At 44.0% G+C, this 21514-nt stretch overlaps 1 protein-coding gene across 4 annotated transcripts in view; it reads left to right on the top strand.

Annotated features, from left to right (window-relative positions):
• Positions 1-21514, top strand: part of cdc14ab (cell division cycle 14Ab) — a 75615-nt gene that overhangs the window by 42918 nt on the left and 11183 nt on the right. For 3 of the 4 annotated variants that reach the window (XM_071344306.1, XM_071344304.1, XM_071344307.1), the window contains exons 11-13: positions 8443-8614; positions 9199-9302; positions 19382-19429. In XM_071344306.1, the coding sequence (XP_071200407.1) occupies positions 8443-8614; positions 9199-9302; positions 19382-19429 (324 nt within the window). The remainder of the gene's footprint in view (positions 1-8442; positions 8615-9198; positions 9303-19381; positions 19430-21514) is intronic. The other variant, XM_071344305.1, reaches the window with a different exon arrangement.

Below are 21514 nucleotides of genomic sequence, written 5' to 3'. Positions count from 1 at the left end.
ACAATTAGCAACTATTACATGTATACAAATACAGTGACTCACGTGTAGGCCGTTTCACTGCTCTTCAGACTGGGCCGCTGCATCCTGACTGCGCTCTGCAGTGTTCTCTTCTTCTGAAGCCCGCGGTGCAGGTGTGTTTGTTCGGGAGAAGAGCATAGTGATAGGCAGCTGTTGTCGCTCTTTTTTCTTCTTTGCAAAAAGATCCTTGTACACCGACATGCCACCATCGATTACGTTGGAGAACTGTAATGAACGGCTCATCAAAGGGTCCCATTCCTCAGCTACTCGCTTAAGTTCAGTGGCCATTCGCACCATGGTTGCTAAGCGACCAAGCGTTAGTCCTTCCTTCCTTCCTGGCCAACTTAATGTAAATTTGCCAAGCTGTTTTATGTACGTACACATAACTGCACGAGACGACAAAATGATAGCACAATTCGTAGCATGTTTTGATACAAGAAGCGGGAGTGAGTTTTTAGCGAATCAGAATGCAGAGCACAATGCACCAAAAAAAAATAAAAAATGCATTATGAAAATCCGCGAAATAGCGAATCCGCGATAAGTGAACCGCGAAGTGGCGAGGGATCACTGTACTGCCAAATTCTCTAAAACATCGTTGGAGGCGGCTTACGGTAGAGAAATTAACATTTTAATTATCTGGCAACAGCTCTGGTGGACATTCCTACAGTCAGCATGCCATTGCAAGCTCCCTCAACTTGAGTTATCTGTGGCATTGTGTCGTGTGACAAAACTGCACATTTTAAAGTGGCCTTTTATTGTCCTGAGCACAAGGTGCACCTGTGTGATGATGTATATCTATTTTAATTTTACTCCACACTTTTGTGGTATCCAGTTGGTAGTTAGTCTTGTCCCATCGCTACAACTCCTGTACGGACTCGGGAGAGGCAAAGGTCGAGACCCCACCAAGCCGTACTGCTTCTTGACATACTGCTCGCTTAACCCGGAAGCCAGCCGCGCCAATGTGTCGGTGGAAACACTGTAAAGGGAAAGGGGGATACCTAGTCAGTTGTACAACTGAATGCCTTCAACTGAAATGTGAATGAATCAGAGGTGCGGGGGGGGGCGCCTTAATCGACATCCATGTCTTCGGCGCCTGGGGAAACTGTACAACTGGTGACCGTGTCAGCGTGCATGTGCCTGGCCGCCACAGGAGTCGCTAGAACGCAATAGGACAAGGACATCCCGGCCGGCCAAACCCTCCCCTAACCCGGACAACGCTAGGCCAATTGTGAACCTTCTCATGGGTCTCCCAGTCGCGACCGGCTGCGACACAGCCCGGGATCGAACCCGAATCTGTAGCCAGTGGGTTTTGCGGTGAGTATGAAGCGAGGGCCAGCCAACTTAGAGCGTGCAGGTCGCAGTGGTGGGTAGTATATGGGGCTTTGGTGACAAAACGGATGGCACTGTGATAGACTGCATCCAATTTGCTGAGTAGAGTGTTGGAGGCTATTTTGTAAATGACATCGCCAAAGTCGAGGATCGGTAGGATGATCAGTTTTACGAGGGTATGTTTGGCAGCATGAGTGAAGGAGGCTTTGTTGCGAAATAGGAAGCCGATTCTAGATTTAATTTTGGATTGGAGATGCTTAATGTGAGTCTGGAAGGAGAGTTTACAGTCTAGCAAGACACCTAGGTATTTGTAGTTGTCCACATATTCTTAGTCAGAACCGTCCAGAGTAGTGATGCTGGATGGGTGGGCAGGTGTGGGCAGCGATCGGTTGAATAGCATGCATTTAGTTTTACTTGCATTTAAGAGCAGTTGGAGGCCACGGAAGGAGAGTTGTATGGCATTGAAGCTCGTCTGGAGGTTAGTTAACACAGTGTCCAAAGAAGGGCCAGAGGTATACAGATTGGTGTCGTCTGCGTAGAGGTGGATCAGATAATCACCAGCAGCAAGAGCGACATCATTGATGTATACAGAGAAGAGAGTTCGCCCGAGAATTGAACCCTGTGGCACCCCCATAGACTGCCAGAGGTCCGGACAACAGGCCCTCCGATTTGACACACTGAACTCTGTCTGAGAAATAGTTGGTGAACCAGGCGAGGCAGTCATTTGAGAAGCCAAGGCTGTTGAGTCTGCCGATAAGAATGTGGTGATTGACAGAGTCGAAAGCCTTGGCCAGGTCGATGAATACGGCTGCATAGTAATGTCTCTTATCGATGGCGGTTATGATATCGTTTAGGACCTTGAGCTTGGCTGAGTTGCACCCATGACCAGCTCTGAAACCAGATTGCGTAGCGGAGAAGGTACGGTGGGATTCGAAATGGTCGGTATGTTAACTTGGCTTTCAAAGACCTTAGAAAGGCAGGGTAGGATAGATATAGGTCTATAGCAGTTTGGGTCTAGAGTGTCTCCCCCTTTGAAGAGGAGGATGACCGCGGCAACTTTCCAATCTTTGGGAATCTCAGACGATACGAAAGAGAGGTTGAACAGGCTAGTAATAGGGGTTGCAACAATTTCGGCAGATCATTTTAGAGAGGGTTCAGATTGTCTAGCCCGGCTGATTTGTAGGGGTCCAGATTTTGCAGCTCTTTCAGAACATCAGCTATCTGGATTTGGGTGAAGGAGAAATGGGGGAGGCTTGGGTGAGTTGCTGTGGGGGGTGCAGGACTGTTGATCGGGGTAGGGGTAGCCAGGTGGAAAGCATGGCCAGCCGTAGAAAAATGCTTATTGAAATTCTCAATTTAAGTGGATTTATCAGTGTTTCCTAGCCTCAGTGCAGTGGGCAGCTGGGTGGAGGTGCTCTCATTCTCCATGGACTTAAGTGTCAGAACTTTTTTGAGTTTTTGCTACAGGATGAAAATTTCGGCTTGAAAAAGCTAGCCTTAGCTTTCCTAACTGCCTGTGTATATTGGTTCATAACGTCCCTGAAAAGTTGCATATCACGGGGGCTATTCGATGCTAATGCAGAAAGCCACAGGATTTTTTTGTGCTGGTCAAGGGCAGTCAGGTCTGGAGAGAACCAAGGGCTATATCTGTTCCTGGTTCTACATTTTTTGAACGGAACATGCTTATTTAAGATGGTGAGCAAGGCACTTTTAAAGAATAACCAGGCATCCTCTACTGACGGGATGAGGTCAAAATCCTTCCAGGATACCCGGGCCAGGTCGATTAGAAAGGCCTGCTCGCTGAAGTGTTTTGGGAGCGTTTGACAGCGATGAGGGGTGGTCGTTTGACCGCAGACCCATAACAGATGCAGGCAATAATTTGTGTGAGATTGAGAGCATCAAGCTTAGATTGTAGGATGGCCGGGGTGTTAAGCATGTCCCAGTTTTAGGTTACCTAGCAGCACGAGCTCTGAAGATAGATGGGGGGCAATCAATTCACATATGGTGTCCAGGGCACAGCTGGGTGCAGGGGGTGGTCTATAGCAAGCGGCAACGGTGAGAGACTTGTTTCTGGAAAGGTGGATTTTTAAAAGTAGAAGCTCGAATTGTTTGGGTACAGACCTGGATAGTAAGACAGAACTCTGCAGGCTATCTCTGCAGTAGATTGCAACACCAATTGGCAGTTCTACCTTGTCGGAAGATGTTATAGTTAGGGATGGAAATTTCAGGGTTTTTGGTGGTCTTCCTAAGCCAGGATTCAGACACGGCTAGGACATCCGGGTTGGCGGAGTGCTAAAGCAGTGAATAAAACAAACTTAAGGGGGAGGCTTCTAATGTTAACATGCATGAAACCAAGGCTTTTACGTTTACAGAAGTCAACAAATGAGAGCACCTGGGGGAGTAGGAGTGGAGCTAGGCACTGCAGGGCCTGGATTAACCTCTACATCACCAGAGGAGTAGGCTAAAGGCTATCAGACCTGGTCGTCTAGTACGTTCGGAACAGAGAGTAAAAGGAGCAGGTTTCTGGGCGTGATAGAATAGATTCAAGGCATAATGTACAGACAAATGTATGGTAGGATGTGAGTACTTTTGAGGTAAACCTAGGCATTGAGTAATGATGACGGAGAGATTGTCTCAAGAGACGTTTTAACCAGGTGATGTTACCGCATATGTGGGAGGTTGAACTAAATTTTTGGTTAAGGCATTTTGAGCAGGGCTAGAGGCTCTACAGTAAAATAAGACAATAATCACTAACCAGGACAGTAATGGACAAGGCATATTGATATTAGGGAGAGGCATGCGTAGCCGAGTGATCATAGGGGTCCAGTGAGTGGTTGGGCTGGCAGGAGACACGGCGATTCAGACAGTTAGCAGGCCGGGGATAGCAAGCTAGCAGGAGGGCCTTAGAAGGACGTCGCGACGGAGGAAAGTCTGTTTTAGCCTCCGCGTGCAGTGACGTCGATAGACCAGTCGTGATGGATTAGTAGGGTTCCGAGTAGCAGAGGGGTCCAAGTCCAATTGGCAAAATAGGTATAGTGGCCCAAAAAATTGGCCGTCGGATCTATTCAGCTAACAATCCAATATCCTCTAGACAGCTAGCGGGCCGCGGCTAGCAGGCTAGCAGATGGGAATTCAGGGGATGTCGCGGCGTAGGGGCCAGTTGAGTACCCCCTCGAGCAGGTTACGTTCCCTCGAGCAGGTTACGTCGGTAGTCCAGTCGTGAAGGATCGGTGGGGTTCTGTGCCCCGTTCCGGCAGTAGAAGGGGTCCGGGTATTGTAGCCCAGGAGTGGCTGATGGGCCTCTTCAGCTAGCCGGGAGAATGGGCCTAGCATGGGCTAGCTCCAGGATAATTGGTGCTTGCTTCGGGACAGACGTTAGCCAGGAATAGGAATCTGGGGATATGGAGAGAAAATAGGTCCGGTATGCTCTGGTTTGAGTCGTGTTGTACAAGCTGGTGAGAGCTTTCCGAGCTAAAGGTTAGCTGATGACCGCTAGCAGTGGTTAGCTGACTAGTAGCTAGTGAGCTGGCTAGCTTCTGTTGGGGGATTCCGGTTCCGAGGTAAATAAAAAATACTTTAGAAAAAAACAGATCCACACCACATTGGTTGAGGCGGGTTGCAGGAGAGTATTTTGAAGTTGAGGTTTAGAAAAATATAAAAAGATATAAAAAGAAAAAGATATAAAAAGATATACATGGGACACGACAAGACGAAGGACAAAGACGTCTGACTGCTACGCGATTTTGGATGTTTATATAAGCTATTGATTCTCTGAGGCTAAATTACTCCTCGTGTAGTATTGTAAATTCTATAATTTCAGTGAATCTCACTCTAGTTATGTGAGAGATTCAGGTGCGCTTCTCTCTCTCACCACAGCAACGACCAGGCTGCAATGTTGCGCAAACCATGAACCCGGGCCGGCCCAACACAAATCAGTTATTAGAATATCAGGCACATTTTCACATTACGTTTTTTTAAGGGGGCAGGAGAATTTACAGAGGAGGTAACTCGAATGAACACTGATTGCTTTTATTAGAATTTTTACATTGCAAACCTTGAAAATTATTTTTCATGCCAAGAGAGGTACCAAATCCTGGCAAATGGGTTCCAGAACGAAATAGTCCAAAACTGAAAGGTCTCAAGGTCTCAAATTGAGCACTGGGTTTGAGGACTTGGCGAGGTAACTCTAGTCAAATCTGTGTTCAATTTAGGATAACTGGTCATACGAAAGTGGCCCACCTTTTAGCCAGGTAAATTCTATGGCAACGAGTCCTTCAGAACTAACCTGCTCCGGGGCAGGCTAATTCACAGCTAACTCCACTTACCCTGAATGAAATGACGACTGAGTTGAGGACCAATGAAATCAGATTCCTTCCCTCTTGCAAAGATCAAGACATGAAACCAGAGGTCTCTTCACAATCCCCAAGTCCAGAACAGACTATGGGAGGCGCACAGTACTACATAGAGCCATAACAACATGGAACTGCTTTTAAAATAACAGTTCATGTTCGTTGCCGGTTACGTTTCTGTTCCTTGAAAAAGGACATTTATTTTCCGGTTTTCTGTTCTGTTCCCTGAACCGGTTCCAACCACTGGTTTAAACACAGTGCTTGGGTCTTGTTCCTATTCGGTCATCTGTAAAGCTGAACAGACTCCTGTCCTGGTCCTCCACAGCTTGTATCAGAGTATCTTTAATCATCCCCCCTCACCTTGACTCATCCCTCCCGACTAGCTTTCTGTGAATTCCCCTCTGATTTAACTGCTGAATTGTTCCGAATTGTTGTAGATTTTGGCAGGGGTGAATCTTTTATTTATATATACACTGCTCAAAAAAATAAAGGGAACACTAAAATAACACATCCTAGATCTGAATGAATGAAATATTCTTATTAAATACTTTTTTCTTTACATAGTTGAATGTGCTGACTACAAAATCACACAAAAATGATCAATGGAAATCAAATTTATCAACCCATGGAGGTCTGGATTTGGAGTCACACTCAAAATTAAAGTGTAAAACCACACTACAGGCTGATCCAACTTTGATGTAATGTCCTTAAAACAAGTCAAAATGAGGCTCAGTAGTAGGTGTGGCCTCCACGTGCCTGTATGACCTCCCTACAACGCCTGGGCATGCTCCTGATGAGGTGGCGGATGGTCTCCTGAGGGATCTTCTCCCAGACCTGGACTAAAGCATCCGCCAACTCCTGGACAGTCTGTGGTGCAACGTGGCGTTGGTGGATGGAGCGAGACATGATGTCCCAGATGTGCTCAATTGGATTCAGGTCTGGGGAACAGGCGGGCCAGTCCATAGCATCAATGCCTTCCTCTTGCAGGAACTGCTGACACACTCCAGCCACATGAGGTCTAGCATTGTCTTGCATTAGGAGGAACCCAGGGCCAACTGCACCAGCATATGGTCTCACAAGGGGTCTGAGGATCTCATCTCGGTACCTAATGGCAGTCAGGCTACCTCTGGCGAGCACATCCAGGGCTGTGCGGCCCCCCAAAGAAATGCCACCCCACACCATGACTGACCCACCGCCAAACCGGTCATGCTGGAGGATGTTGCAGGCAGCAGAACGTTCTCCACGGCGTCTCCAGACACTGTCACGTCTGTCACATGTGCTCAGTGTGAACCTGCTTTCATCTGTGAAGAGCACAGGGCGCCAGTTCTCTGGCAAATGCCAAACGTCCTGCACGGTGTTGGGCTGTAAGCACCACCCCCACCTGTGGATGTCGGGCCCTCATACCACCCTCATGGAGTCTGTTTCTGACCGTTTGAGCAGACACATGCACATTTGTGGCCTGCTGGAGGTCATTTTGCAGGGCTCTGGCAGTGCTCCTCCTTGCACAAAGGCGGAGGTAGCGGTCCTGCTGCTGGGTTGTTGCCCTCCTACGGCCTCCTCCACGTCTCCTGATGTACTGGCCTGTCTCCTGGTAGCGCCTCCATGCTCTGGACACTACGCTGACAGACACAGCAAACCTTCTTGCCACAGCTCGCATTGATGTGCCATCCTGGATGAGCTGCACTACCTGAGCCACTTGTGTGGGTTGTAGTCTCAGTCTCATGCTACCACTAGAGTGAAAGCACCGCCAGCATTCAAAAGTGACCAAAACATCAGCCAGGAAGCATAGGAACTGAGAAGTGGTCTGTGGTCACCACCTGCAGAACCACTCCTTTATTGGGGGTGTCTTGCTAATTGCCTATAATTTCCACCTGTTGTCTATTCCATTTGCACAACAGCATGTGAAATTTATCGTCAATCAGTGTTGCTTCCTAAGTGGACAGTTTGATTTCACAGAAGTGTGATTGACTTGGAGTTACATTGTGTTGTTTAAGTGTTCCCTTTATTTTTTTGAGCAGTGTGTATATATATATATATATATATATATATACCAGTTCAGTAAAAGGTGTGACCTGACCGCTTCTTTCAAGTTGCTGACTACTGTGTGTGTGTGTGTGTGTGTGTGTGTGTGTGTGTGTGTGTGTGTGTGTGTGTGTGTGTGTGTGTGTGTGTGTGCATTGTCTGTCCATTTCCTGCTAGACTTTCCCCCATGGAGGAGTGTGTTCTCCCCTTAACACACACACACACACCAGTAGGATACTTTTGACAGCTTTTCAGGCTTACCCAACAGCCGTTCTGTGGGAAGTGTGTGTCTGCTCAAGTGTTTGTGTCTTTAAACCAGGAGTTGGAACCTAGCTGTCTTAAGATGAATGCACAAAACTGTAAGTCGCTCTGGATAAGAGCGTCAGCTAAATGACTACAAAGTAAATGTTGTTTGTCCTAATTCTCCAATCTGTCCATGTTCTGGGGTGAACAAAAGGGTAAAGATTAAATGGGGTTCTGTTTCCTCCACTCCATTCAATCCTTCAACAGCAGTTATGGTCTTATCTCTTGGCATAGTTTTCATCCCAGCGCAATGGAATGGTATGGATGGACAAGCTGGTCTGAATCGGTCTCTTTCTGGTCAGGCCACAAGTGACACGGTGTTATAGACTTAAGGTCACATGGTAGGCGAGGATTTCCTAATGCAACCTCTCCATCTTTTCATCTCTCCTTCCCCCTCCCTCCCTCTCTCTCTTTGTCTCAGGAGGCAGGCAGCCATGTGGATGCAGGGGGACATGCAGCGTTCGCAGCCGAGGGGCGTGTCTCACCTCATCTCCAGCATGGACGACCTCACCCTCAGACCAACCCACACCTCTATTACCACCAGCAGCCCTGCTGGCATCCTCGGGTCCCACAGTACCGACCGCCTTCAAGAGGTCAGCGCCACCCACAACCCTGCCCTGGGTCCTGTTCATTAGGCACCAAACGGAATAAAACAGGCTGAAACATTAGTGCCTAATGAACAGGACCCTGACAATGCCCCATTTTTCCTGTGGATGTGATGTACATCTGCATTGTTTCCAGCTAAGAGGCTGCAGATATTCTCCTACCTTTTAGTGTCTCTCTGTTGATTGGAGAAAATCTGTGATGTCTGCGGTGTATTATTTAGTACATACCTGTAATGGAATGTGTTTGATTTATTAATCAAACCAGCACTAAACAGACTAAAGCAGCGTTTTGCAAACGCTGTCCTCGGGACCCCACGTTTTTGTTTTGTAACACTACACAAGCATCAAAGTTTGACGATTAGTTGATTATTTGAATCAGCTGTGTAGTGCTCGGGCAAAAACCAAAACATGCACTCCTTGGGATCCCGACGACATAGTTTGGGAAACCCTGGACTAGAGGATTTATTTTTATAGACAATTGTTCTTATACACAAAACAGTACCATATTCTGGTCTGTTAATCCAATCTACTGTAGATACTTAGCCACATTATCTTATGTGTTCTCTCCACAGAACGACTACATTGGGGAGAATGGCCTATGCATGACCCAAGGAGATAAATTGCGTGCCTTAAAGGGCCGGCGCCAGCCCAGGTCGGCCACAACAGGAGCCCTAAGGTAAGAGCTGCCTGGAATACTCCCCCTTTAAGATCCTCCCACCTTATTAGTTTCCACGTTTTTGAGATCTCAAGGATTTTTGTCCTTTAGATGTATAGCTTGTCACGTTTGAACTCTGTCCTCCGTTCTATGGACGGTAATACATATTTAAGTATTTCAGTTAGACATTTCAGTTAGACACATTTCAGTTACTCAACCATAATGTCATTACAGCTTCTATTACAGGTTAAAGGTCTATACAGGAGATGTCAGATCAGTATACTTCAGGGTTCCCCAACCGGGCCCAAATTTGGCGGGTGGTTTTATTTCTCCCCCCTTAAGTTTTCTGAGCAAAAAATAAATAAATAAAAATTGCATTTTCATTGTTGGATATAAAAAAATATATAAAAACACCAGGAAATCAGGTGATTTTAATTTGGGAAATCTGTTCCGAAGTATTTCCACTAATAATAGAGACACGTGCTCATAAACAAATGGAAGCAAGATTTATGTTTTATTCCAATATTATATCTGTTAACCTACTTAATCACCCTCCCGGATCCGGAATCTTCCTCATCAGAAAAGCTGACTAGCATAGTCTAGCCTAGCGCCACAGGGATATCATATAATATAATTTCATGAAATCACAAGTCCAATACAGCAAATGAAAGATAAACATCTTGTGAATCCAGCCAACATTTCCGATTTTTAAAAATGTTTTACAGCGAAAAGACAATATATATTTATGTTAGCTCACCACAATAGCCAAACACACCGCCATTTTTTCACTGCAAACATAGCTTTCACAAAACCCACAAATAGAGAAAATTAATCACTAACCTTTGAACAACTTCATCAGATGACAGTCTTATAACATGATGTTATACAATACATTTATGTTTTGTTTTCGAAAATGTGCATATTTATAGCTACAAATCTGGGTTTTACAACGCAGCCATCGTCACAAATAACACCAAATTGTCCGGAGAAATTTTACACAGCGACGTAATCTAACCAAAAAACTCATCATAAACTTTGCTGAAAAATACATGTTGTACAGCAAATGAAAGATACACTTGTTATTAATGCAACCGCTGTGTTAGATTTAAAAAAATAACTTTAGTACAAAGCACAGCATGCAATAATCTGAGACAGCGCCCAGCCATTCTCCGCCATGTTGGAGCCAACATATTCCACAAAAATACGAAATAACATCATAAATATTCTCTTACCTTTGATGATCTTCCATCAGAATGCAGTGCAAGGAGTCCTAGTTCCACAATAAATTGTTGTTTTGTTTTAGAATGTCCATTTCTTCTGTCGAATTAGCAACTTTGGCTAGCATGGTGGAGCGCACATGTCCATGAACGCTTGGCGCATGGAACGAAAAATTCCAAAAGTCATAATAAAAGTCGAATAAACTGGTCAAACTCAGTTGAAAATCCATCTTTATGATGTTTTTCTCATATGTATCCAATAACGTCCAAGACGGAGCATTTTGTCGTGTCTACCTAACGCATTGCAGAAAATAATATGGTGCTCCCAGGTGCGCAGCAAAATACTGCCAATATGGCAGACCTGTCACTCCATTCGGTCTCACATCAAGCTAGACACCCCATTCAACATTCTACTGCCTGTTGACATCTAGTGGAAGGCGTATGAAGTGCATACAGATCCATAAATATAAGGCAATTGAATAGGCAAGGCCTTACACAGAGACCCATTTTCAGAATTTTCACTTCCTGTTTGGAAGTTTGCTGCCAAATTAGTTCTGTTTTACTCACAGATATAATTCAAACAGTTTTAGAAACTTCAGAGTGTTTTCTATCCAATAGTAATAATAATATGCATATCGTATGATCTAGAACAGAGTACGAGGCCGTTTAATTTGGGCACGATTTTTCCCCAAAGTGAAAACAGCGCCCCCTATTAACAAGATTAAGGCTTCTTGCGGTTAATTTGCAGTCCACGAATTATTTGGAATTATGTTCCGGCCACCTGACTATCCGCATTAGAAAAAATTGTCCCGCGGCTGAATCTAGTTGATGATCCCTGGTATATGTCAAGGCACTGAGACAAAATGCTGAAGTAAATAGAAATCAAACCAGAAGTTTACTGAACTAAAATATAAACTCAACATGCAACAATTTCTACGATTTTACTGAGTTACAGTTCATATAAGGAAATCAGTCAATTGAAATTAATTGATTAGGCCCTAATCGATGGATTTCACATGACTGGTCAGGGGTGCAGCCATGGGTGGCCTTAGAGGGCATAGGCCCACCCACTGGGGAGCCAGGCCCAGCCAATCAGAAGGAATTTTTCCCCATAAAAGGGCTCTATTAGAGACCCAAATACTCCTCAGCACCCCCGCCCCCCCCAACCTCCCTCTACACGTGGTCTGCAGTTGTGAGACTGGTTGGACATACTGCCAAATTCTCTAAAACGACATCGTAGGCAGCTTATGGTAGACAAATGAGCATTCAATTCTCTGGAAACAGCTCTGGTAGATTTTCCTGCAGTCAGCATGCCAATTGCGCGCTCCCTCAAAACTTGAGACATCTGTGGCATTGTGTTGTGTGACAAATCTGCTCATTTTAAAGTGGCCTATTATTGTCCCCATGATCATGCTGTTTAACCTTTCTAGGACACACGTTCCGCTAGATCACCACCAAATCCAAAAAACACACAGCCATTTTTCCCAGCCAAAGATAGCTTTCACAAAAAACAGAAATAGAGATAAAATTAATCACTAACCTTTGATTATCTTCATCAGATGACACTCATATGACAATCATGTTACACAATACATTTATGTTTTGTTCGATAATGTGCATATTTATATCCACAAATCTCGGGTTTACATTGGCGCCATGTTCAGAAATGCCTCCAAAATATCCGGAGTAATTACAGAGAGCCACGTCATATAACAGAAATACTCATCATAAACTTTGATGAAAGATACATGTTTTACATATAATTAAAGATACACTGGTTCTTAATGCAACCGCTGTGTCAGATTTAAAAAAAACTTTAGTAAAAAGCACACCATGCAATAATCTGAGACGGCGCTCAAATATAAATAACATTTCTCCGCCATGTTGGAGTCAACAGAAATACGAAGTTACATCATAAATATTCCTTTACCTTTGATTATCTTCATCAGAATGCAATGCCAGGAATCCTATTTCCACAATAAATAGTTTTTTGTGTTCGATAATGTCCATTACTTATGTCAAATTAGCAACTTTAGCTAGCATGTGTAGTACACGTGTCCAAACACTGGCGCAAGTGAAGGCAAATGTCGGACGAAAACTTCAAAAAGTTATATTACAAGTTGAATAAACTGGTCAAACTTAGTAGGGAATCAATCTTCAGGATGTTGTTATCATATATATCCAATAACGTTCCAACCGGAGCATTTCTTCATATCTGTATAAGTAATGGCACACATGACCATTCCATGACCAGCGTGCGTGACTAGAAACTAGCATTCTGCCAGACCACTGACTCATTCCCCTCCCATCCGGTCCCACATCACACTAGAGGCTTCATTCCACGTTCTACTGACTGTTGACATCGAGTGGAAGGCGTATGAAGTGCAGACAGATCCATAAATTACAGGGAATTGAATAGGCGATGACTTTCACATCGACCCTTTTCAGAATTCTCACCTCCTGTTTGGAAGTTTGCCTGCCATATGAGTTCTGTTATACTCAGACATAATTCAAACAGTTTTAGAAACTTCAGAGTGTTTTCTATCCAATAGTAATAATAATATGCATATATTATCATCTGGGACAGAGTAGGAGGCCGTTCATTTTGGGCACCAATTCATCCAAAAGTGAAAATGCTGCCCCCTATCCCTAAAAAGTTAATCAGCTTCTTGATATGCCACACCTGTCAGGTGGAGTGATTATCTAGTCAAAGAAGAAATGCTCACTAACAGGGATGTAAACAAATTTGTGCACAACATTTGAGAGAAATAAGCTTTTTGTGCTTATGGAACATATCTGGGATTTTTTTCTTTCCGTTCATGAAACATGGAACCAACTCTTTACATTGTTTGTTTTTGTTCAGTGTATTTTCGCTGGCACGACAAGATCTATTTGGCATGGACACCACCGCCCTGCCGGGTTCAGTGTCAGGGAGGTTTCAAGTTGTATTAGTCGTATGTACGGGAGACGCATGGTATACATCGTCCAACGAAATGGAATGATTTGGATTTATCTGTCTTTGTCTAGCGCAGTCTCCTAGCTAGTGAGACAGTCTGTGGTTCTGTGATCTGATTCAGGGCTCTGGTTTCCATGGTTACCTCGCTGAAATAACACAGGCACCGTCCGGCAGGTTATCCAGTATATTGGCCTGGTGTCATGCTGGGGTTTTCTGCTAAATACTTGCTTTGTTTTCTAAACCTCAAAGTAATTTTTGAGCTTTTCGTTTGAAGTTTTAGTCATGTAGCCTACATGACTCAGTAAAGTGCTTTGAACGCTAGGCTAGTGATCGCTACTTTTCCACTTCCCAGTGCTCTAAGTACATATACAGTGCATTCGGAAAGTATTCAGACCCCTTGACATTTTCCGCATTTTGTTACGTTTCAGCCTTATTCTCAAATGGATTAAATCGTTTTTTCGCCTGATCAATATACACACAATACCCCATAATGACAAAGCAAAAACAGGTTTTTTAAATTGTTTGCAAATTTATTTTAAAAATCAAGAACTAAATTACCACATTTACATAAGTATTCAGACCCTTTACTCAGTACTTTGTTAAAGCACCTTTGGCAGCGATTACAGCCTCGAGTCCTCTTGGGTATGACGCTACAAGCTTGGCACACCTGTATTTGGGGAGTTCCTCCCATTCTTCTCTGGTAACCCTCTCAAGCTATGTCAAGTTGGATGGGGAGTGATGCTGCACAGCTATTTTTAGGTCTCTCCAGAAATGTTCAATTGGGTTCAAGACCGGGCTCTGGCTGGGCCACTCAAGGATATTCAGAGACTTGTCCCAAAGCCACTCCTGCGTTGTCTTGGCTGTGTGCTTGGGGTCGTTGTCCTGTTGGAAGGTGAACCTTCGCGCCAGTCTGAGGTCCTGAGCGCTCTGGAGCAGGTTTTCATCAAGGAACTCTCTGTACTTTGTTCCGTTCATCTGTCCCTCGATCCTGACTGCTCCCACAGACTCTGCCGCTGAAAAACATCCCCACAGCATGATGCTGCCACCACCATGCTTCAGCGTAGGGATGGTGCCAGGTTTCTTCTAGATGTGACGCTTGGCATTGAGGCCAAATAGTTCAATTTTGGTTTCATCACATCAGAGAATCTTGTTTTTCATTGTCTGCGAGTCCTTTAGGTGCCTTTTGGCAATCTCCAAGCAGGCTGTCATGTGCCTTTTACTGAGGAGTGGCTTCCGTCTGGCCACTCTACCACATAGGCCTGATTGGTGGAGTGCTGCAGAGATGGTTGTCCGTCTGGAAGGTTCTCCCATCTCCACAGAGGAGTTCTGGAGCTCTGTCAGAGTGACCATTGGGTTCTTGGTCACCTCCCTGAACAAGGCCCTTCTCCCCGATGGCTCAGTTTGGTCGGGCTGCCAGCTCTAGGAAGAGTCTTGGTGGTTCTAAACTTCTTCCATTTTAGAACGATGGAGGCCACTGTGTTCTTTGGGATCTTCAATGCTATAGACATTTTTTGGTACCCTTCCCCAGCTCTATGCCTCGACACAATCCTGTCTCGGTGCTCTACAGACAATTCCTCTGACCTCATGGCTTGGTTTTTGCTCTGACATGCACTGTCAACTGTGGGACCTTATATAGACAGGTGTGTGCCTTTACAAATCATGTCCCATCAATCGAATTTAGCACAGGTGGACTCCCATGTTATTTCTGTTTTTTTATTACATTTTTTATTTAAAGTTCAATCAACTAACAAAACACATTCCACATTCACAGATGTGACAGACTTTTTAAAAATTAAAAAATAATAATATATAAATAATAATAGAAAGAATTGTTATATATAACTAATAATAAATAGCTAATAATAATTATTACAAAATTTAAAATATAAAACTTGCAGCAGCATTATCAAGGTTCTTATTAGCTATTTCCAGCCTTAGCTGAGACAACGAGCAAATAATTAGTTTTTAGAATTTACAGCACCTTACACAACATGCATCTGCTCATTTCCCTAATCACCCCATTCACTCTGTCCAATTTGAAATATAGTTGAGTAATGGAGACCTATTACTAGTCTATCAAACTTGGGCTGTCTCTTGCAGAGGTCATAAGTGAGCTTTTCAAGAGGGAGAAAGTCAACAATCTGGTCAATCCACATTTTAAATGTAGGAGAGGTATTAGAGGCCCACAATAGAAGAATACATTACTTAGCAAAGTATGTAATGGTCATAAGCAAATTTTCTCTGTCAGGATCAAGAACAACGTCCTGCTGGGCATTAAGAAGATAGATACACGGGGTCATATCAAACTGTAGATCTAGTATTTTCTGTGCAGCAGTATGTATAGATTGCCAAAATCTGGCAATCTCTCTACAGCTCCAAAATACATGCATATAGGTTCCACTTTCAGAGGTACATCTTTTACAGTTAGGAGAAATGTCTGTTTTCATTCTATGGAGTCTCAAGGGAGTGTAATAAAATTTGTACAAATGTGTAATTAGATTCTTAATTTTTACATTAGTAGAGGAGCAGTATACCCTGTCGCAAACCTCTGCCCATAACTCATCACTGATAGTCAGACCAAGGTCCTTTTCCCAGATTATTTTCAAAGGAGTAAAGGAGGAGCCTCCTTTCTCAGAAAGGAGTCTATAGATATAAGATATTTTGCCTTTAATGGATTGTGCTGTGACGAGAAGGGTTTCAACTTCATTCTACTGAGTTCTAAACCTCCTCTTGGAGGTAAATGAGGAAATTACATGTCTAATTTGAAGATATATATTTTTTCTTGGCACATTGAATTCACTGCAGAGCTCTTGAAAGGATTTCAGTGTAGTGGTTTTCTGATGAAATAGGTCTGAAAAGGTCCTGATTCCTAGAGTATGCCAAAGATTAAAGTTGGCATCCCTCAGGGCTTTTGGCAAGTCTGGGTTGCCTACTATAGGCGAGTGAGAACATATTTGGGAGGAAATGCCCAGGTATTTCTTACAGTCCCTCCACACTAGTAGGGTGCTGTAAATCACAAAGGTTTTGGCTATGTTGCCCACTTCACTAAAGTTATTAATGAATATAATTGAGCTTAGTGGCAATGAACCACAGGATTGGGCTTCTATCTGAATCCACGTTGACTCTTGTCTGTTTGTGATCCATGTTAGCATGTTGCGGATTTGGGCAGACCAGTAGTACAATTGGAGGGAGTGAAGGGCAAGACCACCCTTAGATTCAGGTTTCGATAGAGTGGAGAACTTGATCCTAGGTTTTTTATTGCCCCATATAAATTTGGTGATGCTTTGGTTAGTTGTTTTGAAAAAGGAAGCTGGGAGATAGCATGGGAGCATCTGAAATAAATAGTTCAGTCTAGGGAGGATGTTCATACGGATGACATTAATTCTTCCTACTAAGCTAATTGGGAGGGAGATCCAGGTTTGGAGATCGTTCTTGATTCGATCCAGGAGTGGAAGATAATTCTCCTTGAAAAGGCTATTCAGATCTGGTGTTATGAAGATCCCAAGGTATTGAAACCCCTGTGTCTTCCATTGGAATGGACATAGTGTCTTCATAGAGCTGGTGAGTGTAATATTGAGAGGGCAGACAGTGGATTTGTTAAAATTGATCTTATAGCCTGAAAACTTGCCGTATTGAGCAATTGTGTCTAAAATGAGAGGGATTTCTCAGGGTTGGACATGTAGAGCAAGACATCATCCGCGTAAAGCGAAATTTTGTGCTGCAGGCCGCCTGCAGAAATACCTATAATACTTGGATTGCTCCTTATCAACTCTGCCAGAGGCTCCGCCCCCAACAAGTGAGCAGGGGGGACAGCGAGCACCCTTGTCTTGTGCCCCGTCCCAACGGGAATCTGTCAGAGTTCAGACCGTTAGTAGTCACCATGGCATTTGGATGAGAGTATAGTGATTTGATCCATTTAATAAAGTTTGGGCCCATATTGTACTTTTCTAAGACTGAGAACAGAAAGCTCCACTCCATCCTGTCAAACGCCTTCTCAGCATCCAGTGAAGGACAGGGGTCTTCTGTGCGTTTACTTGATCAATAATATCAAAAAGACGGTGAATGTTATCAGAGTGTCTCTAATAAATCCAGTTTGGTCCGCTTTTATTATTTTGGGAAGAAGAGTGTTTAGTCTTTTGGCGAGCAATTTGGTAATTATTTTGTAGTCGAAATCCAACAAGCTTATGAGCAGGATAGAGGGTCCTTGTCTTTTTTGAGCAATACTGTAATGCGAGGTGTGTGCATTGAGTCTGGGAGAACTCCGTTTTTGCAAAAATCCTCCAGCATTGGCATGAAAATAGGGCTAAGCTGGGGCCAAAAAGCTTTGTAGAACTCTCTGGGGAATCCATCTGGGCTTGGGGACTTATTAGGTGGCTTGGAGGTAATTGCCTCCAGGTTCTCCTCAGGAGTGAAGGGGGAGTTGAGATCTTCTTGGCCGGTCTCTGATAGTTTAGGTAGCGAGATTCCCTCTAGGAAGGAGTGGAGTTCTGCCTCTGTGTGTTTTCTCTCAGAGGTATATAGTTTGCAGTAAAAATCATGAAAAGTTAAATTGATATTTTTTAGCTCATATGTGACCTCATCCTCTGCTGTTCGGATAGCCATGATTGTACGCTCTTGACTGCTCTTTTTTTAATTGGCAAGCAATCTACTCGGCCTATTGCTATACTCATGGTATTTCTGTTTAGTAAAGAAAACTTTTTTTTAAATCTCCCGAGTATAGTCCAAATTCAGTTTGGCGTTGACTCCAGGAGGTGCTGTCTGGGGATTATGTACTTTTTCACAGCATTCCAGCTCCCCCTCAAGATCTAGCCTGTGTGCTTCCATCTTAGAGGAAGCATATGCAATTAGATGACCTCTTAGTGTGGCTTTAGCAGCGTCCCACATTGTGGCCGGAGAATCTTTGTCTTGTGTGTAGTTGTCTATCCATGTAGTTACCAATGTATGGAATGCTTCGTTTGATAGCATGGAGGTGTTGAATTTCCAGCTCTTTGACCTCGGGATGTTTTTGCAGAGGTCATAGCGGAGGTGGACAAAGGCATGATCCAAAAGTGCTATGGGTCCGATGGTGATTGTCTGGCTGCTGGTGGGGGCCTCGGTGCTCGGTGAGCTCTCTCGAGTTCTATGGGCTTGTCGGTGGACAGGTGGAGCCACTCGGGAAGTTTGTCTTGCAGGTAGCGGATCAGTGGCATGTTTCCCCTCTTTTTCACCCAGATTTAATTGAACACAATTATTCCTTCGCCCCCTGTTTTTTAGGTCCTCTGTTTTCTCTTCCAGATGCTCATTTTTTTTTGCATATGCTATTGTTTCCATGGTGTCTGTCAATAAGTTTTCCATGGATAGGATTTGCCCCCGCGTTTATGGTAATCTTGTTGATGTCAGGCAAAGCATTTTCCAGGATTGTCACCTTGCCCCCTATCGCACTGAGCTGAGAGTTAATGGCATCTAATTTAATGTTGAGTTCTGTACGTTGGGAACTCAACTCAGACAGTGCGAGGTTGGCTTTCGGGGGGGAACGGGTCCTCTTGCTCCTGGCGCTAGATTTTTCTGAAGCTAATGCTCGAGTCCGGTTAAAAATGTCACCTTTTGTAGCCGCCATGACATTTTGACTAAAGCTAAAGGAGTTTAAACTTGAAGTGGAGGTAAGATTAGGAATTGGAAACTACTTGTGCGGCCATCTTGTTCAGGGGTTACATGATCCCCCCGTTTTTATTTTTTTTAATACATTTTCAAAAACCTGTTTTCGCTTTGTCATTATGGGGTATTGTGTGTAGATTGATGAGGAAAATGTTTTTTTTAATCCATCTTAGAATAAAGCTGTAACGGAAGAAGTCAAGGGGTCTGAATTCTTTCTGAATGCACTGTAAGTGTGCAAACATGCTGTCTCTGGAAGTGAACCCTCATTTATCTTTCTTGCTCTTTTCTTTCAGACTTGAAGACATGAAAATGCACACCAGGTCACCGTCCCAACCTTTTAGGTACCTTTACAATAGTGTTGACTATGTGGTTTGTCTAAGTGTCACGGGTGTATCCTAGCTATCACAAAACAGTCTCCTCAATATAAATCAATTCAAATTTATTTATATAGCCCTTCTTACATCAGCTGATATATCAAAGTGCTGTACAGAAACCCAGCTTAAAACCCCAAACAGCAAGCAATGCAGGTGTAGAAGCACGGTGGATAGGAAAAACTCCCTAGAAAGGAAGAAACCTAGAGAGGAACCAGGCTATGCGAGGTGGCCAGTCCTCTTCTGGCTGTGCCGGGTGGAGATTTTAACAGAACATGGCCAAAATGTTCAAATGTTCAAATAATAATAATCACAGTAGTTGTCGAGAGTGCAACAAGTCAGCACCTCAGGAGTAAATGTCAGTTGGCTTTTCATAGCCAATCATTGAGAGTATCTCTACCGCTCCTGCTGTCTCTAGAGAGTTGAAAACAGCAGGTCTGGGACAGGTAGCACGTCCGGTGAACAGGTCAGGGTTCCATAGCCGCAGGCAGAACAGTTGAAACTGGAGCAGCAGCACAGCAGGTGGACTGGGGACAGCAAGGAGTCATCATGCCAGGTAGTCCTGAGGCATGGTCCTAGGGCTCAGGTCCTCCGAGAGAGAGAAAGAGAGAATTAGAGATAGCATACTTAAATTCACACAGGACACCGGATAAGACAGGAGAAATACTCCAGATATAACAGACTGACCCTAGCCCCCCGACACAAACTACTGCAGCATCAATACTGGAGGCTGAGACAGGAGGGGTCAGGAGACACTGTGGCCCCATCCCCATGACAGGGCCAAACAGGAAGGATATAACCCCACCCACTTTGCCAAAGCACAGCCCCCACACCACTAGAGGGATATCTTCAACCACCAACTTACCATCCTGAGACAAGGCCGAGTATAGCCCACAAAGATCTCCGCCACGGCACAACCCAAGGGGGGCGCCAATATAAGTGGCATCGACACCTCTCTCGAGTCTCAACACATATCTCGGCACACACAATGTCCCTCACACATACTACCATGCCTGTCTATATTAGATGTCGACCGATTATGATTTTTCAACGCCGATACCGATTGGAGGACCAAAAAAGTCGATACCGATTAATCGGCTGATTTTTTTATAAATGTATTTGTAATAATGACAATTACAACACTTATTTTAACTTAATATAATACATCAATAAAATCAATTTAGCCTCAAATAAATAATGAAACATGTTTAATTTGGTTTAAATAATGCAAAAACAAAGTGTTGGAGAAGAAAGTAAAAGTGCAATATGTGCCATGTAAGAAAGTTTACGTTTAATTCCTTGCTCAGAACATGAGAACATATGAAAGCTGGTGGTTCCTTTTAACATGAGTCTTCAATATTCCCAGGTAGGAAGTTTTAGGTTGTAGTTATTAAAGGAATTATAGGACTATTTCTCTCTATACCATTTGTATTTCATATACCTTTGACTATTGGATGTTCTTATAGGCACTTTAGTATTGCCAGTGTAACAGTATAGCTTCCATCCCTCTCCTCGCCGCTACCTGGGCTCGAACCAGGAACACATCGACAACAGCCACCCTCGAAGCAGCATTACCCATGCAGAGCAAGGGGAACAACTACTCCAAGTCTCAGAGCGAGTGAAGTTTGAAACACTATTAGCGCGCACCCCGCTAACTAGCTAGCCATTTCACATCGGTTACACCAGCCTAATCTCGGGAGTTGATAGGCTTGAAGTCATAAACAGTGCAATGCTTGAAGCATTGCGAAGAGCTGCTGGCAAAACGCACGAAAGTGCTGTTTGAATGAATGCTTATGAGCCTGCTGGTGCCTACCATCGCTCATTCAGACTGTTCTATCAAATCATAGACTTAATTATAACATAATAACACACAGAAATACGAGCCTTAGGTCATTAATATGGTCGAATCCGGTAACTATCATCACGAAAACAAAACGTTTATTCTTTCAGTGAAATACAGAACCGTTCCGTATTTTCTCTGTTACGAATCCCTTTGGCCCGACAGTCTAGGGGGGGATGGTAATGGGACCCGTAACATAACTCATGCAAAGTGTA

Source organism: Salvelinus alpinus, chromosome 15 (assembly GCF_045679555.1).
Source record: "Salvelinus alpinus chromosome 15, SLU_Salpinus.1, whole genome shotgun sequence".
NCBI lineage: Eukaryota > Metazoa > Chordata > Actinopteri > Salmoniformes > Salmonidae > Salvelinus > Salvelinus alpinus.
The sequence above is the reverse complement of the archived record's forward strand: the minus strand, read 5'-3'. Positions and strand labels throughout refer to the sequence as shown.